The sequence below is a fragment of the Callospermophilus lateralis genome, chromosome 15, assembly GCF_048772815.1.
Source record: "Callospermophilus lateralis isolate mCalLat2 chromosome 15, mCalLat2.hap1, whole genome shotgun sequence".
In the NCBI taxonomy this organism is placed as follows: Eukaryota; Metazoa; Chordata; class Mammalia; order Rodentia; family Sciuridae; genus Callospermophilus; species Callospermophilus lateralis.
This window is the reverse complement of record NC_135319.1, coordinates 49,354,357-49,378,658: the sequence shown is the minus strand read 5'-3', so window position 1 is coordinate 49,378,658 and position 24,302 is coordinate 49,354,357. Positions and strand designations below refer to the sequence as shown.

Here is a 24,302-nt window from a genome sequence, read left to right as displayed (position 1 = left end):
ACCCATCCTGAGAGATACAGCCAAACCTGACTGCACCAACTGTCATGACAAAGGGCTTGGGTCATGCTGGCTTATGTATTTCAGAAAGCTGGAAATTTGGATCTCTATGTAAGTTGTTCTAGGTAAGTTTCAATTGCTATCCATGCCTAAGAAAGCTCAGCTAGTCTGACTTCTATATTGCTGGAATCCAGTTCCAGAAAATTTCTCTGGAAAAAAAATAGGCCCTTTAAAACTCAATTCCCCACAATATGTAAATAAATGGTTGTGCAACTGATGTGATTCTGCAATCTGTATATGGGGTAAAAATGGGAGTTCATATCCCACTTGAATCAAAGTGTGAAATATAATATATCAAGAACTTTGTAATGTTTTGAACAACCTACAATAAAAATTAAAAAAAAAAAAGAACACATTGTAAAAGATGCTACTGTTCCCAAACATATTACAAAAGCATAATAGAAATAAAACAGGTAACATGATGTCTCTGTCATTGCATAGAAAACAAAACAAAACAAAAAAAACTCAATTCCCCAGTCTCTGGCCTGCATGACTGCACATGTGGTCCTCCCTGAGCACTCCCAACAGAATGAAAGCCTTTGATGCCAATCTTCAGGTTCCCTGCAACTAGCTGCACCTTTTTCATAGCCTAATACCCAGCTCATCTGCTGCTTCCACCAGCCCTGCCCCTGAATTAACCATGGTCACCTCCCAGCCAGCCCCAAGGTAATCTCTCCTTGCAATACTCCCAAGGACCTCATCCCATCACACACCCAGACTACCCAGCACTTCCCTTCTCCATTCCTGCTCCCATCCTGTCTCCTACTGCAGACTTTGCTTCTGCCAGGCATGACTTGGCCTCCATTGTTCACTTAAAAGTGCAGTCATCAAGTCCTACTCAACACCTCTTAGCTCATAAAGCTAAATGCCCCAATCTTCCTCACTTTGACCTAATGGCAGGCTCTCTGATCTCATTTCCTGTTCCTAGCAACGAGATGGGTTCCCTAAGAGTCCACAGGTCCCACAATCCAAGTCTGCAACCTCAGAGCCACTAATGGTACAACTCCAAGCACACTGGGGATAGCAGGTTGTCCCACAACTTGCCTTGTGTCCAGGCCCTCTCCAGAACATCCCACCCTTCTAGTAATCCTTAAAAAGCCCTTCTGTTTCAATGAGTATGCTTTTCTCCTGGGTCCTCTTTCTGCCTAACCACCTAGGACTTGCTCATTGATTCCTGAAGTGTTTACACAGGTAGGCCCACCTAAGGTGTACCAATAAACGTGACCTCCCAGGAAAATAAGCCACCAAAAACCCATAAATCACAAATGAACGTCTCCCTGGCCCAAACATAGAAGCTGACTCATAATTACTATCCCCCCAAAAGGCACCTCTCCCCAGCAGGTAATCCTAGAAACCCCACCCCACCCATCTCCCAACCTCATACAGCTGACCTATAACCCATGGTCCAGGTCTTGTCTACCACCAAGGCAGTGCACACCAGACCCAATATTCATTAACTATAGCTGGCCCTCAAATTCCCCACTCAAATCACTCACCCCATACACCACAAAGACATTATCTAGTTTAACTTCTACTATAGACAGGAAATATTTATTAAGAATTATGTTGGGGTCTAGGAATACTTAAAAAAGGGATTGATTTCAAGCACTCATTTATTTTCGTACCAGAGATTGAACACAGGGGTACTTAACCACTAAGCTACATCTCTAGATTTTTTAAATTTTGAGACAGGGTCTCACCAAGTTGCTGAAGCTAGCCTACTGATCCTCCTCTCTCAGCCCACTGTAATCCTAGTCACCAGGATTGCAGGCCCGCTCCACCACACCAGCATCAAGCACCTCTTTTAGAGACCAACCTTGCACAATAAAGATAAATACTGACATGACCACAGCAGATAGGCCCACATATACCCTTGGTACACACTCCTGCTGCTAGGAAGGATAATCACTGCCCCATAGCACCCTGTTTTCACCAAATGCTTAATGAAACATGAACATAGGCAGAAACTAAAGCCTGCCTTTATAACAACCCCCATTAAGCTTCAAATATATTTCAAATAACCACACATATGAAAAGGTTTTATAGTTTATTAATCCTCACGAAAAAGTCGCATAATCACCGCAGATAAAGTCATTGCAGAATCTTTACTCCTTTGGCTGTGAATCAAGAGAAAGAAATTTAGTCAGTAGCTGTCCCAAAAGTTCTTAAAAATTAAAAGTTCAGTCTTTAAATTAACACACATGCAGAACAAGTATTAGTAACCTAGAATAGTTGTGACATAACAAAACATTAAGTATCAAAAAATAAAACAACATTCAAGTTAGGAATAAAACAAAAATGAGTTAAACATTACCATTTTAAAAACAAATCATGTCAGTTAGTGTTTTAAGAGATTACAACTGTTCAGAGCATTTGCAAATCTACTCAGAAACGTATTTCATGTGATTCTTTAAACTACTCATCAATAAATTAATGAGTCTAGTGAACTATATTAAGAGTTTGAATTATACCTGTTATCCAATCTCCAGCTCACTGAATCAGTGGCGGGAAAGGGGAAGAGGAAAGAGGGGAAAGAAACAATTCATTAATGGTCTCTTTTTAAATTCTAAAGTAATCTGTATTTAAGTACATGCAATCAGATATTTATACATAATCATTTTGTTCTTTGTAACTGTATACAGAACACTTCTCCTTAGATACAACCACTAATTTTATTCCTCCCAATTCTATTTTAGTTCTAATGTTAACAAGGTTAACATAATGAAGGGATCATTATTTCAACACAGTACCAAGTCCAGGATGCCACTCCAGTGTGTGCATGGAGTGAGCATACCTGAGCCTTGGTCCCTCTGCTCTGCTGAAGATCATGCTAGGAACCCTAACATCATTCACAGACCTGGGACTCAATAGACTAAAATCAAACTCCAGTTGGTCTCTAAATGATCAGGCAAGGTTTTTTCCTTCTGTCTTGGTACTGCTGATACTGGAGAATGAACCCAGGGGTACTAAGCTACATCCCAAACCCTTTTAATTTCTGACATGGGTTCCCACTAAGTTGCCAAAGCTGGCCTCACTGGTGATCCTCCCGCCTCAACCTCCAAATAGCTGGGATTACAAGTGTGTGCTACCATGCGAAGCCAAGCAAGTCATATTAAAGCTGAGGGCCAGGCCCGGTGGCACACCTGCAATCCCATCAGCTCAGGTTATTGAGATGAGGATCCTGCGTTCAAAGGCAGCCTCAGTAACAGCAAGGTGCAAATAAGCAACTCAGTGAGACCTTCTCTAAAATAAAATACAGAATAGGGCTGGGGATGTAGCTCTGTAGTTGAGTACCCCTGAATTCAATCACCAGTATCCCGCCCCCCCAAAAAATCTGTCTCAGTTCAATACTTTGAAAGACACCATTCACAGCCGTAAGTACAAAGTAACACTGAAAAAGAGGCAGTTTAACTGAAGTAAAAATGCCACAATTGCTATTCAAATAAGATTACTTATGCCTCAGTTTAAAACAACTATTGCACCCAAAAGGTAAGAGCAAAAACCAATTCTATGTCTGACTTATTTTTTAAACAAGAGTGTAAGTGCTCATTTATGCATTCATTTTCCAGCTGGCTTTTCAGAGTAGTGCCACTAAGATCAGTAGTGCAATCTGAAGCAGGAATAGTGATGGATCAAGTCCCCACAGAAAACCCTCCACATGTGAGGGACCAAGAGACTGAGCATGAACTCCAAGGCTGAATGTAGAGGGAAAAAGAAAGGCTGAGCACAAATTTTGACTGCCTTTTTTGCAACTTCTATGACCAGATATGATCAACAGGAAGAGGTGAGTAGTGAGTACCACAGTTCGTGAGCAGTGCTGTTCATTACTTAAGTCTGTGGTGCTGGGAAAACAATGACTATAGTCCCTGGCAGGCAATACAAGGTTTCCAGTCTTGCCTGCAAGGAGTCAGGGGGCAGTAGCCACCACCATTTCAAAGCCATACTACCCCCCCACCCCCACGCTTAGCCTGCTTCACCTTACAAAATTTAGGCTGTTTTAAATGTGTCTGAAATGGAGTAGTGGACCACTCTGACCAGTTTGTGGGAAAAGTGTTTTTTGACTTTGATGTGAAGATAGTTATCTCAAAAAGTTTTGTATTTAAAAGGGAACACCAGATACAAAGCCAGAAATTAAGTAGTAAGTAAGCAATAGAAATGGTAAATGGTGGCTTGTCAAATTCCACAGTCCAGCCAAAGAATCCACTGGTCTCATAGCTACAGAAGGGAAAATCCCAAATGAGGGCCTTCCCCAAGAAAGTTTCTGAAGTATGTGACTCTCTGGAACAGAGCATTTCTCAAGTACAAGTTAAAAGGATCTCAATGGACAGGGCACCTACCTTTCACCAGTGAATCACTTTACACATAACATGCATTTTTGAGTTTCTAAAATAAACATTAATTAGCTTTTCCCCCTTCCTATCTCAAAACATAGCATTGACATTATTATAGACCATACTTATAAAACTGTCACCCAATAAAACTGTCACCCAAAAGCCAACATGCAAAGCATCAAAGCAAAATCAGTGAAGGTGATGCATCCCCACACCGTGCTCACAATCTCAGTACCTGCTAGACACTTCATTTCTGGTGAACAAGAAATCCAAGAAAGTAGAGGGAAAAGGCAAAAAAAAAAAAAAAGTTCACAGAACACTTGATTATTTAGTAACCCAACACCTTAATTCCAATCGACTATTTACAACTAGCTAGCAAAGCTGGTAAAAAGCTGCTACCATTAAAATCACTTAGATCTTGGCTAACTGAAGAGGAAAACATTCCTGAGATCAGGAACCCTTTCCAGCATGCCAAGAAAACATGGGCCACATTGTTCCAACTGTTTCTTAAACCAGTGTCCTTGTTGAGAAACTAAGTTGAATTCTAGAGATCTGCTTCCTCTCTAACAGTTCAAACCAATCAGCAGTAAAAGAAAAACCCTGTGACAGGCCTTAAAAGGCACTCATCAGGTTCACTAGACCAATGTGGCCCTCATATTGTACTAATCTATGAGCTGATGGGGGTGGGCCAAGCTACGCTACTAAAGGATTAAGACACTACTATGCTAGGTAGCTTCTTAAAACACATTACCTTCTGTAATCCAGAAGAGGAGGAAAAAAAAGATTAAGAAAGATTATTAAAAAAAATAAAACTCCTCTTTTCTAGAAACTAAAGATCTACAGCTGATATTTGTTTTCCTTGAACTATACCTTTTTGCCAGCACCAACATTGGCCTTCGCAGTCCCCCTGACTTTCTTCATTCTGTTCTTGCGTTCCTTTCGCTGTTTTCTTGAGGTCTTCTTCTTTTCATACAGGCCGTGCTAAAGGTGAAAGAAGAATATCTAGGTAATCTGTAAACACTAACTAATCATTATCTACTTACCAGTCTTATATGGAAACCAACTAGATCCAGGGTTATGAAACCTTATTCCAAACCTACTTCTTTTTGCACTACCAAGACACCTCCCAACTGGCTTCCCTTTCAGGGACTCTTGAGTCATTTCAATCCCTACTTCTGAGGACTACAAAGCATTTACCAAGAGCTTCCTACCATGGAGATTCCAACCTTCTCATCTTTACTCTGGCCATCTTTCACTTGCTGTTTCTGCTGCCTAAACATTGTTTCCAAATCTTCACAAAGCTTTTAGCTTCAAGTCACCTCAATAAGGCCTACCCAGAACACCCAATTAAATACAGTGCAGCATCTGCATACTACACACAACAATTTCCCTCTTAGATGTATGGGAGAATTTATCTTATAACAGGGAGCAAAATGGCCTAAAAAGGAACAGAAAAAAAATAAGATGAGGTAATGTTTCTTTACTAGAATGTAAACTAGGTAGCTCGTCCAGTTCACTATTGTAGTGTTTGGTGTTCATTAAATGATCAAAAATTTTCATGCTTACTGGCTACCAAAGGGATTAAGTCCAAACTCAACAGGGTATTAAAAGATCCCACAGAATTTGGTCCCAGGTTACTATTCCAAACCCATCCCTCTACTTATTACCATCAGCCCATCTCCATGAGCACTATTTTACCTGTCCTTCTTCTCAAGTGCCAGACTCCAAATCTGAACCCCAAATCCGTGCATTAACTGGAACCTTTTCTCTTAACCCTTTAAGAGATCTTAAGACAGATGTCCCTTCCCACAATGCTTGGTCTTGCTCATTCTATTACACAATGCTACTGTCAAACAAAATAAATAAATAGCTGTCAAACAAGACACCTACTCTTGCCAGTCTATGTTTGGGTTCATTTTTCTTCGCATAATCCAAGGAATCATAAATCATGCCAAAGCCAGTTGTCTTGCCACCTCCAAAATGGGTTCTGAATCCAAACACAAAGATGACATCTGGTGTGGTCTTGTACATTTTGGCTAATTTTTCTCTAATTTCTGTCTTAGGTACTGTTGCTTTCCCAGGGTGAAGAACGTCAATGACCTAAAAGAAAATACTGAGTTTAGCATTCATCGTATTAATATATCTTTAACAAACAATTAGCTGAAATTTAATGTGCCCTTCCTTACCATTTGTTTCCGCTGAAGCAGTCGGTTGGTCATGAACTTCCTGGTCCGGATAGTTACTGTGTCATTCTGAAAATATAACACACAAGTTAATAGAACTTTTCCTTGATATTGCTATTATTTTCCAGTATCTAGAACTATACTAATTTGGTACCATCAAGCCCTGTAGCCTAGTATTTACAATCAAATAATATTTAAGACAATTCCTCAGTTGCAGTACTGCAAGTGTTCCACAGCCACATGGGTATGACAAGAAAGCTACAATTAAAACAAAAAATAAAAAATAAAAATAAATAAATTACCATCTCCACCCAAGGAAGAGTGCTGAACTCACAAGACATATATAACATACACAAAAAAAGCACTCCAGTTTTCTGTCAATCTGAAAATTTTATACCATTTTCAAAATTAGGGATATCACTCTGAAGCAGTTGCTCAGCCTCAGCACTATCAATTTTTTGGTTTGGATAAGTCTTTGTGGACTGTCCTACATATTAGGATAAGAATCCCTAGCCTCTAATCATTGGCAATCCCTTTGAGCTACCCCTGCCTTTGCATTGTAACAATCACAAATGCTGTACCCAGACTTTGCCTCAATTAGAGGCAAAAATCACCCCCAGATGAAAAATCACTTCTACAGTGCTTTGCAGAAACCCATTTACAACATCCTGAACAAATGTGAGATACAAAATGGTCCATGCACTAACTGCATGCAATCTTCCATTCTAGAGAAGCAACCGAGCTCATTAGGAAACCATGCTCCTTTCTGAAAGACAGCTCTTACGTTTAGTAAATAATTGCCAAGAAACGTGGACATTCAGCAAAATTAAACAGTCAGCTGACTGAAGAGTAAAATTCTACCAAAAGGAGGAGAGTTCTTTCTGGGCAGCAACTGACTTTATAATAGACTTTCCACTTCAGTTTGAGAAAGAGACTCAATTCATCTCAATGGCATTTGATCTTGCAGGGAAAAGAGCTTCTAGGTGGAACTAAAATGAGGTGCTGAGCTCTTTAACGATGGAGGTAACTGGTGGAGGCTTTGGGCAAGCCCACCTTTTTTTGGTGTCATTCCTTTCCAATACCTCAGATTCCCTATTAAGAATCAGGAGGATCCATTTGGCCGACAAAGTTTTCTATTTTACACGTAGAAACGATTTCAACTCGCCCAGACGCCGGCAGCACCTTCTTCACGTTGCAGGCAGAAACCACCTGTAAGCTGCCCACAACGATTAGGGACTCAAGGCGGCAAGACGTTCCTCCTAGAGTCTACACCCCACCCATCCATTGTGCTCGAGGTCGACAAGCGCAGCGGTGGCTTCCGCAGTCCCCAGGCCGCGCAGCCCTAAGCCTGGCATGTCCTGGACAGCAGTGCAGCCCGCCTGCCAGCCCCGACTCCGCGCCACAGTTCCGGAACCCTGGGCAGTCAGTCTCCACAAAACACCACCAGAGAAGAGGAACGGGACTTCGAGCTGCTGTAGCTCCGACCGCAGGACTAGGGGACGAAGGATGGCTCAGATTTGGGGTGGATGACAGCAGAAGTCTGGAGAGACTCACCATGATGGTGGTAGACGTTCAGACACCCAGGGAGGAAAAGGGAACGTTTTTCCGCCGGCCAATCATATTAACGCGCATGGAAGGACCCCGAGCGGCGCCGACGTAAGGGAGTGGCCAGGGTCAGGGGCCGACTGCTTCAATGCCTGTTTGAAATTGCCTAAAGCTCCGCCTTATTGACCTTTGGCCACACCTCTAGGCTTCGAGAGGTTCACTGAAGCACGTGTTCCGTTTGCGTTTGAGTCGTTTTGTTGAAAGAGTCTCTCCAAATTTAATTAAGTTTCAAATTGCTTCCATATGAGTTGGAGGAGGTAAACCTGGAAAGTATCTTAGGAGACCCTCCGGGAAGCTCTTCCTTTTACAGCTCGGGAAACAACAGAAACCTTGACTTCAAAATCTCTGTTAGTGCCCGTGTTATTATAACTAAGAATTAACTTTTTGAGAATTTTCTGATTAAATTTTTTTTAACCCTTTGCCCTTTTCCTGCAACCTATTCCTTGCACAGACTGGGCTTTTAATAAGTATTTGCTTTATCCAGAAATTCGTTCTGCTAACAGTGTGACAGATGGGTAGAGAAGAAGAGTGTAAGTGCATGTTCCAAGGACACATTTGGAAGAATTTCTCAAAGGTTGGTTTGGACAAGAGTTCGAAGGTTGCTTTTCTAAAGTCTTAGGAACAGTAAAATTAGAACTCACTGAGTGATTACTAATGTTCCTACATTCTAATGACTCCACCTTTATTTTTCCACTTGACCTCACCAACTCTTAAGAAATAAGGGACTCACCCTTTTTTATAGATGGGAAAACTGGGATTCGTGAAGTTAAGATCACACAGCGCTTAAAAGGTGGTACCTAAGCTGGGCATAGTGGTGCACACCTATAATCCCAGCTGCTCCCGAGTCTAAGACTGGAGGATCGTGAGTTCAAAGCCATCCTCAGCAATTTAGCGAGGCTCTAAACAACTTAGCGAGACAAAAGGGCTGGGGATGTGGCTCAGTGGTTAAGTACCCCTGGATTCAATCCCTATACCCCTCCCCCACCAAAATGTAGTACCTAGATGTCCATGATGGCAATTTGCTCTTAATCTCTAAATGATAAACTCACTCTTTAAGCAAATCTTGTTGGTAGAGGTGTCCTTTGGTATTCTTAGGGGGGATTCCATGACCTTCTTCTCTCCTCCCAGGTTACCAAAATCCATGGATACTCAAGTCCCTTATATAAAAAGTGGCATAGTATTTGCATTAACATATAACACATGCACATCCTCCAAATGTACAAAGGTTTTTGTTTGTTGTAAAACACGTGTCACTGTGTTATCCAGGCTGGCTAGGAACTCCTAGGCTCAGGGAATCCTCCCTCCTTGGCCTCTGGAGTAGCTAGGACTGCAGGGATGTACAAGAATACCTGACTTCTCTTTGCTTTATTCACTGATTTATTTTTGTGATGCTGGAGATAGAACCCAGGGCCTTCTGCATTCTAGAACCACCACCCCCCATCTTTCATATGTGCAGATGATTCTTTTTTTTTCTTTTTTTTTTTTTCTTTTTTTTTGGAGGGGGGGCGGAAATAGCAGGGATTGAACCCAGAGGTGCTAAACCACTGAGCCACATTCCCAGCCCTTTTGTGTATTTTATTTAGAGACAGGGTCTCACTTAGTTGCTTAGGACCTTGCTAAGTTGCTGGGGCTGGCTTTGAACTCACAATCCTCCTGCCTCAGCCTCTGGAGCTGCTGGGATTATAGGCAGGTGCCACTGCACCTGGCTGTGCAGATGACTCTTTAACCTAACTCTAGGTTACCTATAATACCTAGTACAATGTGAACTCTATTAAATGGTTGTTTTCTTGTATTGATTAATGAATAATGATAATAAAAAATTCTGTATATTTGTTCAGTATGTATTTTTTTTAATATTTTCAATCTGTAGTTGGTTGAATCCACCACAGATGTGGAACCCAAAGATACATTTGTCAACATTACTCCAAAGATATATTGGGTGCTTGACTTCTAAAATAGGTTAAATTTCTGATTTTCTTTTTGTCTGTGACATTTGAGTTTTACTAGTGAGGCTCTATGGCATCTGGAAATTATAATGAAATTCCTTCTTCAAATTCAGAGGTTTGGGGTTCAGTTTAGTTTCTCACAAATAGTAAGGAATTGGTTCTAGGTTCTGTACTCCCAAGCCCTGGCAGTGTGATTTCCTTGCCTGTTTTCTGAACTAAGATATCACAGTTGGCTCATCTTCCACAGATTGTAACAGATATAGACAAACAATTGTTTCTTCAATATATAAATGATCTTTCCTTTCCCTTGTCCTCATTTTCCTCGCTCACCATGGCTCAGTTTTCCCTCAGAACTGCCAGATTTTAGCCAAGCATAGCAACACCTGCCTGTGATCCCAGCGACTCTGGAGGTTAAGGCAGGAGGATTATAAATTTCAGGCCAGCCTTAGCAATTTAGAAAGACCCTGTCTCAAAAATAAAAAAGTGATGGAGATGTAGCTCAGTAGAAAGTTTGCCTAGTATGTGCTGGGGTTCCATCCTCAGTATCTTAAAAAAAAAAAAAGTTATAGTTCGCCTATGTCTGAAGGCCTGGCTAGGTGAACCTGAAATAAGGTTTTTTAAAATCCACTGCAAAATATTGGTGTAATTTGAAGGAGGAGCCACAAGGTGGCGGTGTACGAAGCCGGTATAAAGTGGTTTGTAACAGGCTTCTCTTGACAGACACGCGGAGGAAGAGGAAGTGAGCACGTGGGGAGCTCTACGGTGGCCGAGAGGTGCCACGGTTGTTTTAACCGTGTGTTCAGAAGCACTCCGGGAGGCGTAAGAAGCATCAATTCTCTGAACAGAGTACCGAGGAGGGCTCCCGGACTGCCGGCACCATGGTGAAGGAACAGTTCCGGGAGACGGATGTAGCGAAGAAAATGTAAGATGGAATAAAAAAGGGAGAAGGAATGAGAGGCAGAGGGGGCCGAGGTTAGAGGTCCCTTAACTCGAAGGGTCACAGGTGAGGGACTCTAGGAGGAGAACAGGTGTGACCAAGGATTCGAAGTACCAGGGAGGGTCAAAGAGCACTGGGCAGGCCAAGGGAATTTCGGCACCTGGAGGTCCCTGGACTTGGGCAGAGAAGGCCGACGGCCTGAGCCTGGGCCAAGGGAACAACCTGGGTCGAAACGCGGGTCTCCCGGAGTCATGTGATGACACCCTGCCCCCAGCCTCCCCCCCCCCCCCCCCATCGAACTCTTTCCCTAGCTGTAGCCAGGAAAGCAGTCCGGGGCGGGGACTATGTCTGATGTGAGTTTTGCCGCAGAGCGCATGCCAAGGAGGCAGTATTTGCTGACCCGAAGGATGGGGTTGTCAGCTAAAGAGCTTGTATCACAGTTCAGTGGGTGACAGCCTCAGCAATGAAACCGCTAAATGAAGCTCTCCTTCAGAGCTTATATATTTGGCAATGGCCCCCGATTAGAGTTCTCAGTTTAAATATGAATCCATCATTTTTGCAGCAAATACTCAGGAGGATGTTGTGTGCTGGGTGCAATGTTGAGCTTTAGAGATAAGGCATGATCAGAGCTGAGTGCAGTGGTGCAACACCTGTAAACTCAGCAACTGGGGAGACTGAGGTAGGAGGATGCCAAGTTCAAGACCAACTTCAGCAATTCAACAAGACCCTAAGCAACTGAGTAAGACCGTGTCTCAAAATAAAAAGGACTGTGATGTAGCTTAGTGGTAGACACCCTTGGGTTCAATCCCCAGAACCAAAAAAAAAAAAAAAAATAGGACAAGAATATGACCTTTGTTGTCTAGTTGGAGAAAGTAAAAAGGTCAGCAGGGTAGGCAGAAAGAGTTTTGAGAGCACATAATGGGTCCTGGCAGAAAAAGGCAGACCAAGCAGTCTTCTTCAAGAAACATACTGGAAGGTGGGTGATGAGAACAAAGCAGGAGATTTGAAGCTGTGTGAAGGAGTCTCCTCACCCATAGCTATAGAAGGCTGACTATATCTATTTATTATTTGTCTTCACCACTCTGAACTGAACTTATTTATCTTATCTAATCTGAATCTTTAGCACCTAGAGTGATGTCTGGCCCATAGCAAAAACTCAATCTATTGGAAGAATGAATGAAGGGCGAAATATGGGAGGGAAAGTATCCATTTTAGATATGGCAAGTTGAGATGCTTGTGAGATATCCAAGTGGAAATGTCCAGAATAGGTGTCTTGTACAGGTTTCCACTAGAATGGAAGTAGCTGACTGAAAGAGATTTGACAGACATTGACACATAGTCAAGTTATGTAATCACTTAGGAGGAATGTATAGAATGCAAAAGGGGACAAGGATTATAATCCTTGGTAGGGTGGGCCACTAAAAGAAGACATAATTAGACAGGGAAGGAAAACTCAGAGTATGGTGTCCCTAGAACCCAGAGAAGGAAGGACTTCAAGATGGAGGTGGGGAGGAGATGGACTGCTAATGCCACAAAGCAATAAAATGAGGAAGGTCTTACTAGATTCTGCAGCAGGCAGGTCACCTCTGTGACCTTGGTGAGAACCATGCATTAGATAGTCTGGTAGGACAGAAGGATGTTTTGAAGGAAAAACAGCAAAAAGTTTGAGTATATTTAATATTGATGAGGAAGAGCTTAAAGAGAGAGTTGGAAAGACAGTTTGGTGTGCTGCATGATCACAATTTTTGGTTACAAGTTTTGATGTTGTAACTCCCATTTCTTTCTATTCCAGAAGCCATATCTGTTTTGGAATGAAGTCACCTGAGGAGATGCGCCAACAGGCACACATCCAGGTTGTGAGTAAGAACTTGTACAGCCAGGACAACAACCATGCCCCCTTACTGTATGGGGTACTTGACCACAGGATGGTAAGTCTCCTTCCCCTCTAAGTGCCTGAGTCTTGACCTACTGATTAATCTGTTGACTTACAAGATTAGAAGTAGCCGGGGCTTCTTTCCTTCCTGGCTCTTCTGCATATCTGAGACAGTTTGGGCCTCCAGCCATCCATTAGCCAGATGTGAATACACTGTAGCTTCCCGTTTGGTTCTGATGCTGAGTCATCCACCAGGTGTGAGGACTGAGCTCCCATCCTATCCAGTGGTCTCTGTTGATCATTTGCTGTTTTCTTCCAAAGGGCACCAGTGAAAAGGACCGTCCTTGTGAAACCTGTGGAAAAAACTTAGCTGACTGTCTAGGTCACTATGGTTACATCGACCTGGAGTTGCCATGTTTTCATGTGGGTTACTTCAGAGCTGTAATAGGCATCTTACAGGTAAGCACACAGATCCTAATTTCCAAGAAATAAGTCCTATTTCCAAGAAATAAGTGATTGTCAGAATCAATGGAGTGAACCTTGAAACTATGAGCAATGAGGAATGCATCTGGGGAAATTTTTATACTAAATACATCGTGTTTTCATCTTGTACTACATTAAATCCACTTAAGGATTCTTTATTCCCCTAGGGAAGGTGGTAACTATACATTATAAAAGGTGTCAATAATAATAATCTAAGCAATACTGAGCATCGCAAAGAAAAAGAAGTTAGCAGAAACCTTACCACCTTGTCATGAGTCCTGCTAACATTTTGGGAACACAGGCGGCCTCTCTGTGCAGATCTATGTGCAAATCTGTGTATGATGTCAACCGTCCCATCTACAGGACAAGAGAATGTCATTTTATAAAGGAAAGAATTCATCTTTTTTTATCATCTGTTCTGCTTAATTTTTAAAAGATGATCTGCAAAACCTGCTGCCATATCATGCTGTCCCAGGAGGAGAAGCAGCAGTTTCTGGATTACCTAAAGAGGCCTGGCCTGACCTACCTTCAGAAGCGAGGCCTCAAGAAGAAAATCTCTGACAAGTGCCGGAAGAAAAGTATTTGCCATCACTGTGGTGCCTTTAATGGTGAGTGGAATATACTGGAGGCTCAGTGACAGCCCTTTTCATTCACTCTATCTTATTAGCTTTATGTAATATTTGGGAGTCAGTTTTTTTCCCCTTTTAAATTAGGCGCAGGAGCCTAGCAACAAATGTACTATAAGGAAATGCATCTCTCACCTTTCATTGCTATAGTAATTTCAGCAATTCCATAACCAGGCTCTAACCTCTGGCCAGCATAAAAACTGAATTTTAATCTTTGGTAAATGAATGAACTCTTATAGGTACTGTAAAGAAGTGTGGCTTACTGAAGATAATTCATGAGAAATATAAGACCAACAAAAAAGTGGTGGATCCTATTGTATCAAGTTTCCTTCAGTCCTTTGAAACGGCCATTGAGCATAACAAAGAAGTCGAGCCACTGCTGGGAAGGGCACAGGTGAGCCTGAAAATGCATGCTGGCCTCCGCCTGCCCTCCCTGTGTCAATTACCCACCCCTCCCTCTCGCACCTCCTCCTAACCTGCATATGCCCACTTTCTCTCAAAAGAAATGAGAATTCCAATCAAGTTCCCAGGAATAATCATGTGACTGTGCTATGGTATTTATCTGGCACTAAATTTTTATGAACTAACTGGCCCTTGTACCCTCACTTGTTTTTCTTATTTCCTTTAGTTTTTTTTAAATAGTAAATAAGTTTTATTAATTTTTATTGTAAAATATTTAAAAATTATAGCTGTACTGGGCATAAATAGACTTTATTCCTCACATAGATGATGAAGTATAGGAAAATCACAATCAGGCCAAGAATGATGGCCTTCCTGTGCTTCTTACCAGCAACTCCTAGTTTCTTTTTCCTGATGCAGAGCATATGTGTGCCTCTCAGGAGGCTGTTAACACATCCCTCTTCTTTTGCTTTTTTGTAATACTGGGACAGAATCTAGGAGTGCTGTGCCACTGAGCTACACTTCAGCCCTTTTTATTTTTTATTTTGAGACAGAGTCTCACTGAGTTGCTTAGGTTGGCTTCAAGCATGTGATCCTATTACTTCAGCCTCTTAAATCAGTGGGATTACAGGTGCATGCCACTGTTCCCAACTGTCACATCACTTTTTTTTTTTTCCTAATTTGTTGTATATGATAGCAGAATGCATTTCAATTCTTAGTACACAAATGGAGCGCAATTTTTAATTTCTCTGGTTGAACACAAAGTAGAGTCATACATGTACCTAAGGTAATAATGTCCGTCTCATTCTACCATCTTTCCTACCCCTGTGCCCCTTCCCTTTACCTTCCTCTCCTTTGCCTTATCCAAAGTTCCTCCATTCCTCCCATTTGCCCCCACCCCACGCCCATTAATGATCACCATCCACTTATCAGAGAAAACATTCAGCCTTTGGTTTTTTGGTATTGGTTTACTTCACTTACCATGGTATTTTCCAACTCTATCTTGTCACATCACTCTTGAGTGACTGCTCTTGGTAAGAAGGGATTTCCAGACTTGCTAGTTCTCATGCCCTTCAGTTCTGGATGTTTGTAATCTCTTGTCTGGTACTGTCTGGTACTCTTGGTGAAGTCTGGCCTTTGTCCCATTCTTAGGGTTCTGTTAATTTCCTACCTGACTGCCCCAGGTGATAATGAAATGCCTGTAGCTGGAGAACAGGAGGCTAAGGAAGGGAATCCACATTGGGCAAGGGCCTGGGCAAAGACCTTTCTGTTGGGATTCGTCCCTTCTCCCCAGCTACACTCTGCTGTCCTCCAGAGCAGGACTACCCTACCCTTTATCTTGCTGCGGTCCTAATGTCAATAGCTACTCAAATATTTCTTTCTTTGTTCTCTTCTCACTAAGTGTAGCAATTCTACTTATAACATACACTCTCAGCCACTCAATTTTAAATCCCCCTACCAAATTAATCAAATTAATTTATTTTAATATAGAAATTTTTAGAAAAATTTTTGTTGTTGTTGTTATTGTTTTTTGTTTTTTGTTTTTTTGTTAATGGGAATTAAACATTGAACCCAGGGGTGCTTTATCCACTGAAGTATTATCCCCAGCCGTCCCCGTCCCCCCACCGGCTTTTTTTTTTTTCCAGATAGGGTCTCTGAGTGCTCAGGGTCTCACTAAGTTGCTCAGGCTGGCCTCAATCTTGTGATCCTTCTGCTTGCTTCAGCCTCCCTAGTTGCTGGGAATATAGACATGCACAACCACACCCTATCCCTCCAGAAAATTTAATGAGTAGATAACAAGACATAGGATCTCTGATATCTACATAGTTCCTATGAGTAAGTTTTTACAGTGTAGTGTTTTTATTAATGAAGTTAATTCAAAGGCAATTTAATTTCATTTTAAAACTTTAAAGTATCAAAACACAAGCAAAAAGATTATAATTCCACTCAGAGACACCTGTTAACAACTCAACACCTTATTAAATGCTTCCATTTCCTCATCTCTGCAAAGACGTACATTTTTCTTTAAAATGGGACCACATATATACATGCTTATTTCATTGCCAATATTTTATGAACTTTTTATGTCAGTAACTATATTTCTGTGGTGTCTTTGTTTTATTTTGTTTTCTTATTTTTATGGTATTGGGGATTGAACCCAGGGACATTCTACCACTGAGATATATCCCCAGCCCGTTTGATTTGGGGGAAAGATCTCATTAAGTTGCTGAGGCTGGCCTCAAACTTGTCATCCTCCTGTTTTAGCCCCCAGAATCACTGGAATTACAGTCATGAACTGTTGCATATAATTTTTTCATAGTTTTCCATACATGGATATACTGAGATCTTATCTAGTCAGTAACCTATCAGGCTCTTTGCACCTTTTCACAATTAGGATCAGATTTTAGCTAGGCATAGTGGTGCATATCTATAATGCCAGCTACTTTGGGAGACTGAGGCAAGAGGATCACAAGTTCCTGCCTCCACCTCCCGAGCTGCTGGGATTATCGGCCTGCACCATCATGCTGGCCACTTGACCTAATTTAAGTGGTGAACAGGTTAGAGAGCATGGAGAAGGAAGAGCATGCCCTACCTATTGGAAACTAACCTTCTCTCTCCATTCCTTCCGTTCCTCCTTCCCTTAGGAAAACCTGAATCCTTTAATAGTTCTGAATTTATTTAAACGAATTCCTGCTGAAGATGTCCCTCTGCTTCTGATGAATCCAGAAGCTGGAAAGCCCTCTGATTTGATTCTCACACGACTTTTAGTGCCTCCTTTGTGTATTAGACCCTCCGTTGTGAGTGATTTGAAGTCTGGCACCAATGAAGATGATCTGACGATGAAATTGACAGAAATCATTTTCCTAAATGATGTTATTAAAAAGGTCAGTGCTTCCCATTAGTTTGTGTTTTGTAGTGTCTCTCCCAAACCTCTGGTCAAGAAAACAGAAGAAAAATTAAATGATCAGGCTTTTTTCTGATATTTCACTGCTCATTTTAGCATCGGATCTCTGGAGCCAAGACCCAGATGATCATGGAGGACTGGGATTTTCTACAGTTGCAGTGTGCCCTCTACATTAACAGTGAGCTCTCCGGTATTCCCCTCAACATGGCACCCAAAAAATGGACCAGAGGTTTTGTCCAGCGCCTAAAGGGAAAACAGGGTAGGTTTCTCACAAAATGTGTAGAAGATAGCCTACTGTCTTTGATATCCTTGTGTAGAATATACATTTGGCTTACCTAGTTGGAGATCACTGGCTTTCCTCAATGTCAAGGTTCATATTACTCCCCGTGAACAACATGCTGTGAGAACTTATGACATGTTTTTATGTATTTAGGTCGGTTTAGAGGCAATCTCTCAGGAAAGAGAGTGGATTTTTCTGGCAGAACAGTCATCTCGCCTGACCCCAACCTCCGGATTGATGAAGTAGCTGTGCCAGTGCATGTGGCCAAAATCCTGACTTTTCCTGAGAAGGTAAGTACCAATTAGTTTCCAGATTCTTTGTGGTTTTTGTTGTTGTTGTTGTTGTTTGTGGTGCTGGGGATTGGACCCCAGGGCCTTGTGCATACAAGGCAAGCACTCTACCAACTGAGCTATATCCCCAGCCCCCAGATTCTTTGTTTTTAATCCAGACTTTTACATGATGTTTTGCTATTCTAAACTATAGACAGAGGAAAGTCCTCAATCAGCCACCCAACCACAGTTTCATTTATATGAATATATGTGTCTTCCCAGTTTGTCTTGTACACATAAACCACATATTGTGTCTTTGACATATACACCACAGTTGTATTTGATTTTATATACATATACTCGTATACGTTATGCATGCTGTTCTGCACCTTTTTTTCACGTTTTAATATTGTACATACCTCTCTATGTTGGTTTATGTCTCGTCTTAAAGTAATTAATAAACACCACACTTGGTTAATTTGGGGGGGATATTATTATTTCTAAACTTGTGGAATAACTGAGTCAAAAGAGTTTAAAAACTTTATTGCTATCGATGTATACCTAGAAAGGCAGCCACCATTTATACTCAGTTCGCACTCACAGTGAGTATATCATGGTATTTACAGTCCTCTCCTTTTATGAAAGTTTACGTGGCTACAGGGCCTGATAAAAAGAGCATATAGGTGGGCTGTGCCCTTATAATTCAATTAGCCCAGATGATAGATGCTTCTGGTGAGGTTTGTGCTGAGTGTCCTCAGTTGAGTTATAAATGATGCAAGAGTTTCTTTTTCTGACATTCCCTTCTACAAACAGCTACCCAAGAGGCTGCAGAGTGTGAATAAGGCAGGCAGTGCACCTCTTGTAAATAATTACACATGAGGGGCTGGGGTTGTAACTCAGTGGCAGAGCACTGGCCTAGCATATATGAGGCACTGGGTTCGATCCTTAGCACCACATAAAAATAAACAATAAAGGCATTCTGTTCCCCTGCAACTACAAAAAAAATTTTTTTAAACAATAATAACAATTACAGATGAAATTGCCACCTGTTTCTTGGATTACAGAATGTTCTGACAGGTCTCTGCATCAGTCCAGCCTGTTCATTCTACTGATGGGGAAACCAAAGGCCAGAAAGGACTTGGCCAGGTCTCAGCAAGTGAGTGATTGAGTAGAGACTGAACCTGGCACTATAGACTGTTAAACTTAAGACCGCAGACAGCAGGCTGCCCAGGGGAGCTTCTTTTTCTTCTAGAATCTACTCAAGGAATGATTAGGACACAATCAGTAGTTTACAGGCTTATAGAAACCTGAGAATATCTTACTGTGTTTTTAATTGTCTTTCAGGTAAACAAAGCAAACATCAATTTTTTGAGGAAACTGGTTCGAAATGGCCCTGAAGTTCACCCAGGAGCTAATTTCATCCAGCAGAGACATACACAAATGAAAAGGTAATGAATGCTCTCCCAGTCTAGTTAGATTTAACTGTGTTCTCATGACCAAGTTCACTGTCACCTGCTCAACCACAGTATGCACTCCAGAGTATGATGACTGTGACACTTCCACATATGGGAAATATCTCTTTAAATTTCAATGGGCCTGTGTGTGTGTCACTTGCTCAGTTTGATCTTTGATATATGTGAAGTGTTCATGTGTTCCCTGGCATGTAACATTAGCAGGCCTAGGTGACAGACTACCTTGGATTATGAAAGTAGATCATCTCCTGTGTCACTGGGCTCTCTAGGCTTCCTTCAGTGAGCTCCTAACTCCGTGGCACTCACAGGGCCAAGTGTGGCTTATGTAGCATGATGGACTGACCACTAGTGCATTTTGTCTCATGAGAGGGTTCTCTGCAGGGCCTGTGGGAGAAACTGATTTATTATTATATTTCTGTGATTCTCAGACACATTTTTTTCATATTCTAACATTTCTAAAATTAGGAAATATATTAAATCAACAGTCATAATTTAATAGCTTTTGCTAGCACAGAAATTAATGTTCTGAGTTTAAAATGGAGGTGTCTTTGATTGATTTAATGAAATGTTTTAGAGATTGAATCCTTAGTGGCAGAAATCTGGTGTCAAAGGAGAACTTTGATGTCACAGGTCACCTTTATCACTGCACATTCAGGTTTTTGAAATACGGAAATCGGGAAAAGATGGCTCAGGAACTCAAGTATGGTGACATTGTAGAGAGACACCTCATAGATGGAGATGTAGTGCTATTTAATCGGCAGCCCTCACTGCACAAATTGAGTATAATGGCTCATCTGGTGAGTACGGGATTATTGTTTTTATTTTCTTTCAAGTAAAAATTTGCTGTGTGTATTCACTGCTTAATTACAGACTCCTAAAATAGCACATCATCTCAAATTTTTGTAATGTGACCTCCCTCTCAGTGTTTAGCTGAGTGAAACTTATTTAATTTTAAGCTTACTTTAGCTACTTTTAATATGTGTAATGTAAAATTTATATGCAGCAAAGCAACAGAGAAGATCTAATTGAAAGTCAGTATGAAAGTAACTAGTTTTACTTGGAAATAAAAATGTGAGGCTGGGCTTGTGGCTCAGTGGTAGAGCACTTGCCTAGCACATGTGAGGCACTGAGCTCAATTCTCAGTACCACATATGGCAGGAAATTTGCTTTGTGTGTGGGAAGGGTTACCAGGGATTGAACTCAGGACCACTTGACCACTGAGCCACATTCCTAGCTTTATTTTGTATATTTTATTTAGAGACGGGATCTCATTGAGTTGCTTAGCCCCTTGCTTTTGCCGAGGCTGGCTTTGAACTCACAATCCTCCTGCCTCTACCTCCCAAGCTGCTGGTAATCAGGTGTGCACCACTGTGCCCAGCCAGAAAATTGACTTTTGATTTAACTTTGCATATTAACTAAGAGCTAAAATGCTGAAAAGATTTTTCCTTTTTGTATTGGGGATTAAGCCCAGGGGCACTAAACTATTGAGCCATATCATCAGCCAGTTTTTATAATATATTTTGCAACAGGGTCTTGCTAAGTTGCTTAGCGCCTGGCAAAGCAACAGAGAACAAAAAGAAAAAAAAATACCAAAAATTTACTTCCTTAAAGTGTCCAGTTTTCCAGGAAGCCATTTTTCAATGTTTTGAAACCAATTTTTGAATGCTTGCCAAAGTCCTTTTCCCATTTTGTTTTGTATTTCCCAGGCCAGAGTCAAGCCCCACCGGACCTTCAGATTTAACGAGTGTGTCTGTACTCCTTACAATGCGGACTTTGATGGGGATGAAATGAATCTTCATCTTCCTCAGACAGAAGAAGCTAAAGCTGAAGCCCTTGTTCTGATGGGGGTAGGTAAAGTGGTGTGGCCTAGCTTTGCTTCTGCTAAGGAGGGGAATGGGGATAGGGGCCTGTGAAAAATACCACCACAACTAGCAGTGGCACCAGTGCCTGTGTTTATCTGGCGTTTCATTGATTTCTCTTGAGCCTTTGGACAGTCTTCTTTGGAAATAAAGAGCTAGTGTCTGTAATAACGTCTTGTTGTTTGTTTTTTTGTACTGGGGATTGAACCCAGGGGTGATTAACCACAAAGACACATCCCCAGCCCTTTCTTCTTATTTTTTATTATTTATTTATAAGTTGCTTAGGACCTTGCCAAGTTGCTGAGGCTGTCCTTGACTTTGTAATATTCCTGCCTCAGCCTCCTGAGTCTCTGGGATTACAGGTGTGCACAGTGTGCCTAGCTACCTATTACCTTTTTTTTTTTTTTTTTTAATTCTTCTTCTTGGTACCAGGGATTGAACCCAGGAGCACTGAGCCACATCCCCAGCTCATTTTATATTTTTAGAGACAGGGTCTCACTGAGTTGCTTAGGGCCTCACTAAATTGCTGAGGCCGGCTTTCAACTCAAAATCCTCCTCTCTCAGATTCCCAAGCCTCTAGAATTATAGGTGTGCGCCATAACACCCATCTTTTTTACCTTTTTTTTTTGGGGGGGGGGGTGCTGGGGTTTGAACCTAGGGCCTTGTACCTGTGAGGCAAGCACTCTACCAACTGAGCTATATCCCCAGATCCTTTTTTACCATTTTTGATGTGATACTTCTAACCTATTTTTGGTTTAGGATTAGCGTTTCCTGCATAGTTTTGGGGTTTTAACAATTATTTTTTTGTACATTTTTTCTACAACAAATATTGCTTTTCTAACAAAAGGTAATGTTTAGAATGTTACTGGGAATAATAGCCATTAATAGTAATAGAAGCCAGCCAGTTAGACTTTATCTCTGATTTTGCTTTTCAGAATCTACACTATAGCCATTTTTTTACAATATAGTTAAAAATTATAACAGTAAGCCTGGCATGGTGGTACACGCCTGTAATCCCAGTGACTCAGGAGGATGAGACAGGAGGATCGTGAGTTCAAAGCCAGCCTCAACAATAGCAAGGCACTAAAGCAACTCAATGAGACCCTGTCTCTAAATAAAATACAAAATAGGGCTTGGGATGTGGCTCAGTTGTCAAGTGCCCCTGAGTTCAATCCCTGGTACCCCCATCCCCCCACCCCAAGAAAAATATGATAACAGTAAGACACAGGCTTCTAGGGTGTTGGGATGGAGGAATCCTTGGTTACCAGCTGAATAAATCCACTCAGTTTCATGAAAGAAAGTTGTCATCTCCCATTCTTACTCAGCAGTTCTCGGTTAAATGTGATAGCGTTTAGCTTGGATATTGACCCAAATTACCCAGAAGAGTTTTCAGAAAAAAAAAAAACAAACTCCACCCCACATCCTCTGCTCCTATATCCAGACCACCTGCTATTCTACCTCAGAGAGATGCTCTAAAACAGGTGAGGGAAGCGGCAAGTGTATCCTATCTCCCACTCCAATTGAAGGAGCAGTGATTGAGAAGTAGGCAATAACAAGGCCTTGCCACAAAGGATTCTGGGTGAAGAGACCCAGAATACCCACGAGCATAGGAGCACCTCTACATCAAGAGCAAAGCAGTTGGCCCTGGACCCTCAAAAAAAAAAAAAAGCAAGGAGCAGTCACACTTGCACTCGAATACAAGTAACCTGTCCTTTTTTTTGGGGGGTGGGGGGGTGGTGCTACGGATTAAAGCCAGGGCCTCACATTGCTAAAATGTGCTCTACCACTGAGCTACATCCCCCATCCCTCAGAATTCAGTTTTGTTGTTGAGATGTAATGTCTCAAAAAAGAGAAATTGAGCAGTTCTACAATCAATCATGTGGAGCTATATGGACTTGGTTGGCTTCAGAGGTCATAGTGCTGCTGAGCATTCGTAGAGTGAATTTGCTCTGGAGAAGTGCACTTAATAATAAGTAAAGTCTTGCGTGTGTAGAACTCTGTAGAATTCTAAAGCAACTTCCCCAGATTTCATTTTAGTGTCAATATGAACCTCCAAGGCCAATCTTTCTGGTAGTTTTTTCCATTTCCTTAACAGGGAAAGGAACTGGGAGTGAGTGAGAAAATAACACTTAAGACCTCTGCCCCCCCATTTCTTAGCCTCCCCTTTCTGATATTCTTTCTTCATTCACAACAGTTGGAAAGCTTTGTGGTGCAGGTCTTTGGACTACATCATGCAGCCAAAAATGCCTAACTTATTGTGCTTATTTCTCTTTCAGACTAAAGCAAACCTGGTAACTCCAAGGAATGGGGAGCCACTCATTGCTGCTATTCAGGATTTTTTAACAGGTGCGAGTGTGAAATTCATGAGAAATAAACTTCTGACTCTGGAACATGGGGATTCTCATTCACAATGATTCATGTGATGACTTGAAAAGCTGTTTAATTGCCTGTGTTTAATTATATTTGTTTACTAAGTTTGCTCATGAGCCTGTTTAAGGTATTTTTAATTGTTGGGTTATTCATTGATTCAACAAATACTCCCAGCTCCCACCATGGGGCATTTTCTAGGCCTAATGCCTGATGGCCTAGAATCTGTCCCCGTATCAGGGACTCAGCAGTGTGCGAAACAAAGACACTTTACTGAGCTTAGATTCTAGTTGGAGGAGGGCGCCAATAAACACTGCATACTTAATTCATTGTGTTGGTAAGTAGTATGATTGTATTTTAAAATTGAAAGCATATGGATTTCTCTAATTTCAATCCTGTTCTTTGTTTTGTGCTGGTTCTAACACTCTTAGGTGCCTATCTCCTCACTCTCAAGGACACTTTCTTCGACAGAGCCAAGGCTTGCCAAATCATTGCTTCAATATTGGTTGGCAAGGATGAGAAAATTAAAGTTCGTCTCCCACATCCTACAATACTGAAGGTGCGTGCAGGCTGGGCATAGTGTCACATACCTGTTCTCCCAGCATCTTGGAGGACTAAGGCAGGAGAATCTTAAGTTTGGTGCCAGCCTAGGCAACTTAGTGAGATCCTATCTCAAAATAAAATAAAAAGGGTGGAGTTGTGGCTCTATG

At 41.6% G+C, this 24,302-nt stretch overlaps 2 protein-coding genes across 4 annotated transcripts in view; one reads left to right on the top strand and one right to left on the bottom strand.

Annotated features, from left to right (window-relative positions):
* Positions 1–2,090: 2,090 nt before the first annotated feature.
* Rps24 (ribosomal protein S24) lies at positions 2,091–8,144 on the bottom strand. 2 transcript variants are annotated; one of them, XM_076834797.1, is made up of 7 exons: positions 8,126–8,144; positions 6,575–6,640; positions 6,279–6,488; positions 5,259–5,369; positions 4,624–4,641; positions 2,529–2,550; positions 2,091–2,174 (listed from the first exon to the last, which is right to left on the bottom strand). In XM_076834797.1, exons 1-5 carry the CDS (start codon positions 8,126–8,128, stop codon positions 4,636–4,638), a joined length of 396 nt encoding a protein of 131 aa, XP_076690912.1. In that variant the 5' UTR covers positions 8,129–8,144; the 3' UTR covers positions 2,091–2,174; positions 2,529–2,550; positions 4,624–4,635. The 2 variants fall into 2 exon arrangements, with proteins under 2 accessions (XP_076690912.1, XP_076690911.1); XM_076834796.1 differs by lacking the exons at positions 4,624–4,641; positions 8,126–8,144.
* Positions 8,145–10,893: 2,749 nt separating this feature from the next.
* Positions 10,894–24,302, top strand: part of Polr3a (RNA polymerase III subunit A) — a 40,192-nt gene continuing 26,783 nt past the window's right edge. For both annotated transcript variants that reach the window (XM_076834389.1, XM_076834388.1), the window contains exons 1-13: positions 10,894–11,044; positions 12,852–12,987; positions 13,254–13,391; positions 13,852–14,023; positions 14,281–14,435; positions 17,086–17,325; positions 17,442–17,604; positions 17,779–17,915; positions 19,239–19,342; positions 20,022–20,163; positions 21,073–21,213; positions 23,502–23,571; positions 24,024–24,151. In XM_076834389.1, the coding sequence (XP_076690504.1) occupies positions 11,001–11,044; positions 12,852–12,987; positions 13,254–13,391; positions 13,852–14,023; positions 14,281–14,435; positions 17,086–17,325; positions 17,442–17,604; positions 17,779–17,915; positions 19,239–19,342; positions 20,022–20,163; positions 21,073–21,213; positions 23,502–23,571; positions 24,024–24,151 (1,770 nt within the window). In that variant the 5' untranslated portion in view covers positions 10,894–11,000. The remainder of the gene's footprint in view (positions 11,045–12,851; positions 12,988–13,253; positions 13,392–13,851; positions 14,024–14,280; positions 14,436–17,085; positions 17,326–17,441; positions 17,605–17,778; positions 17,916–19,238; positions 19,343–20,021; positions 20,164–21,072; positions 21,214–23,501; positions 23,572–24,023; positions 24,152–24,302) is intronic.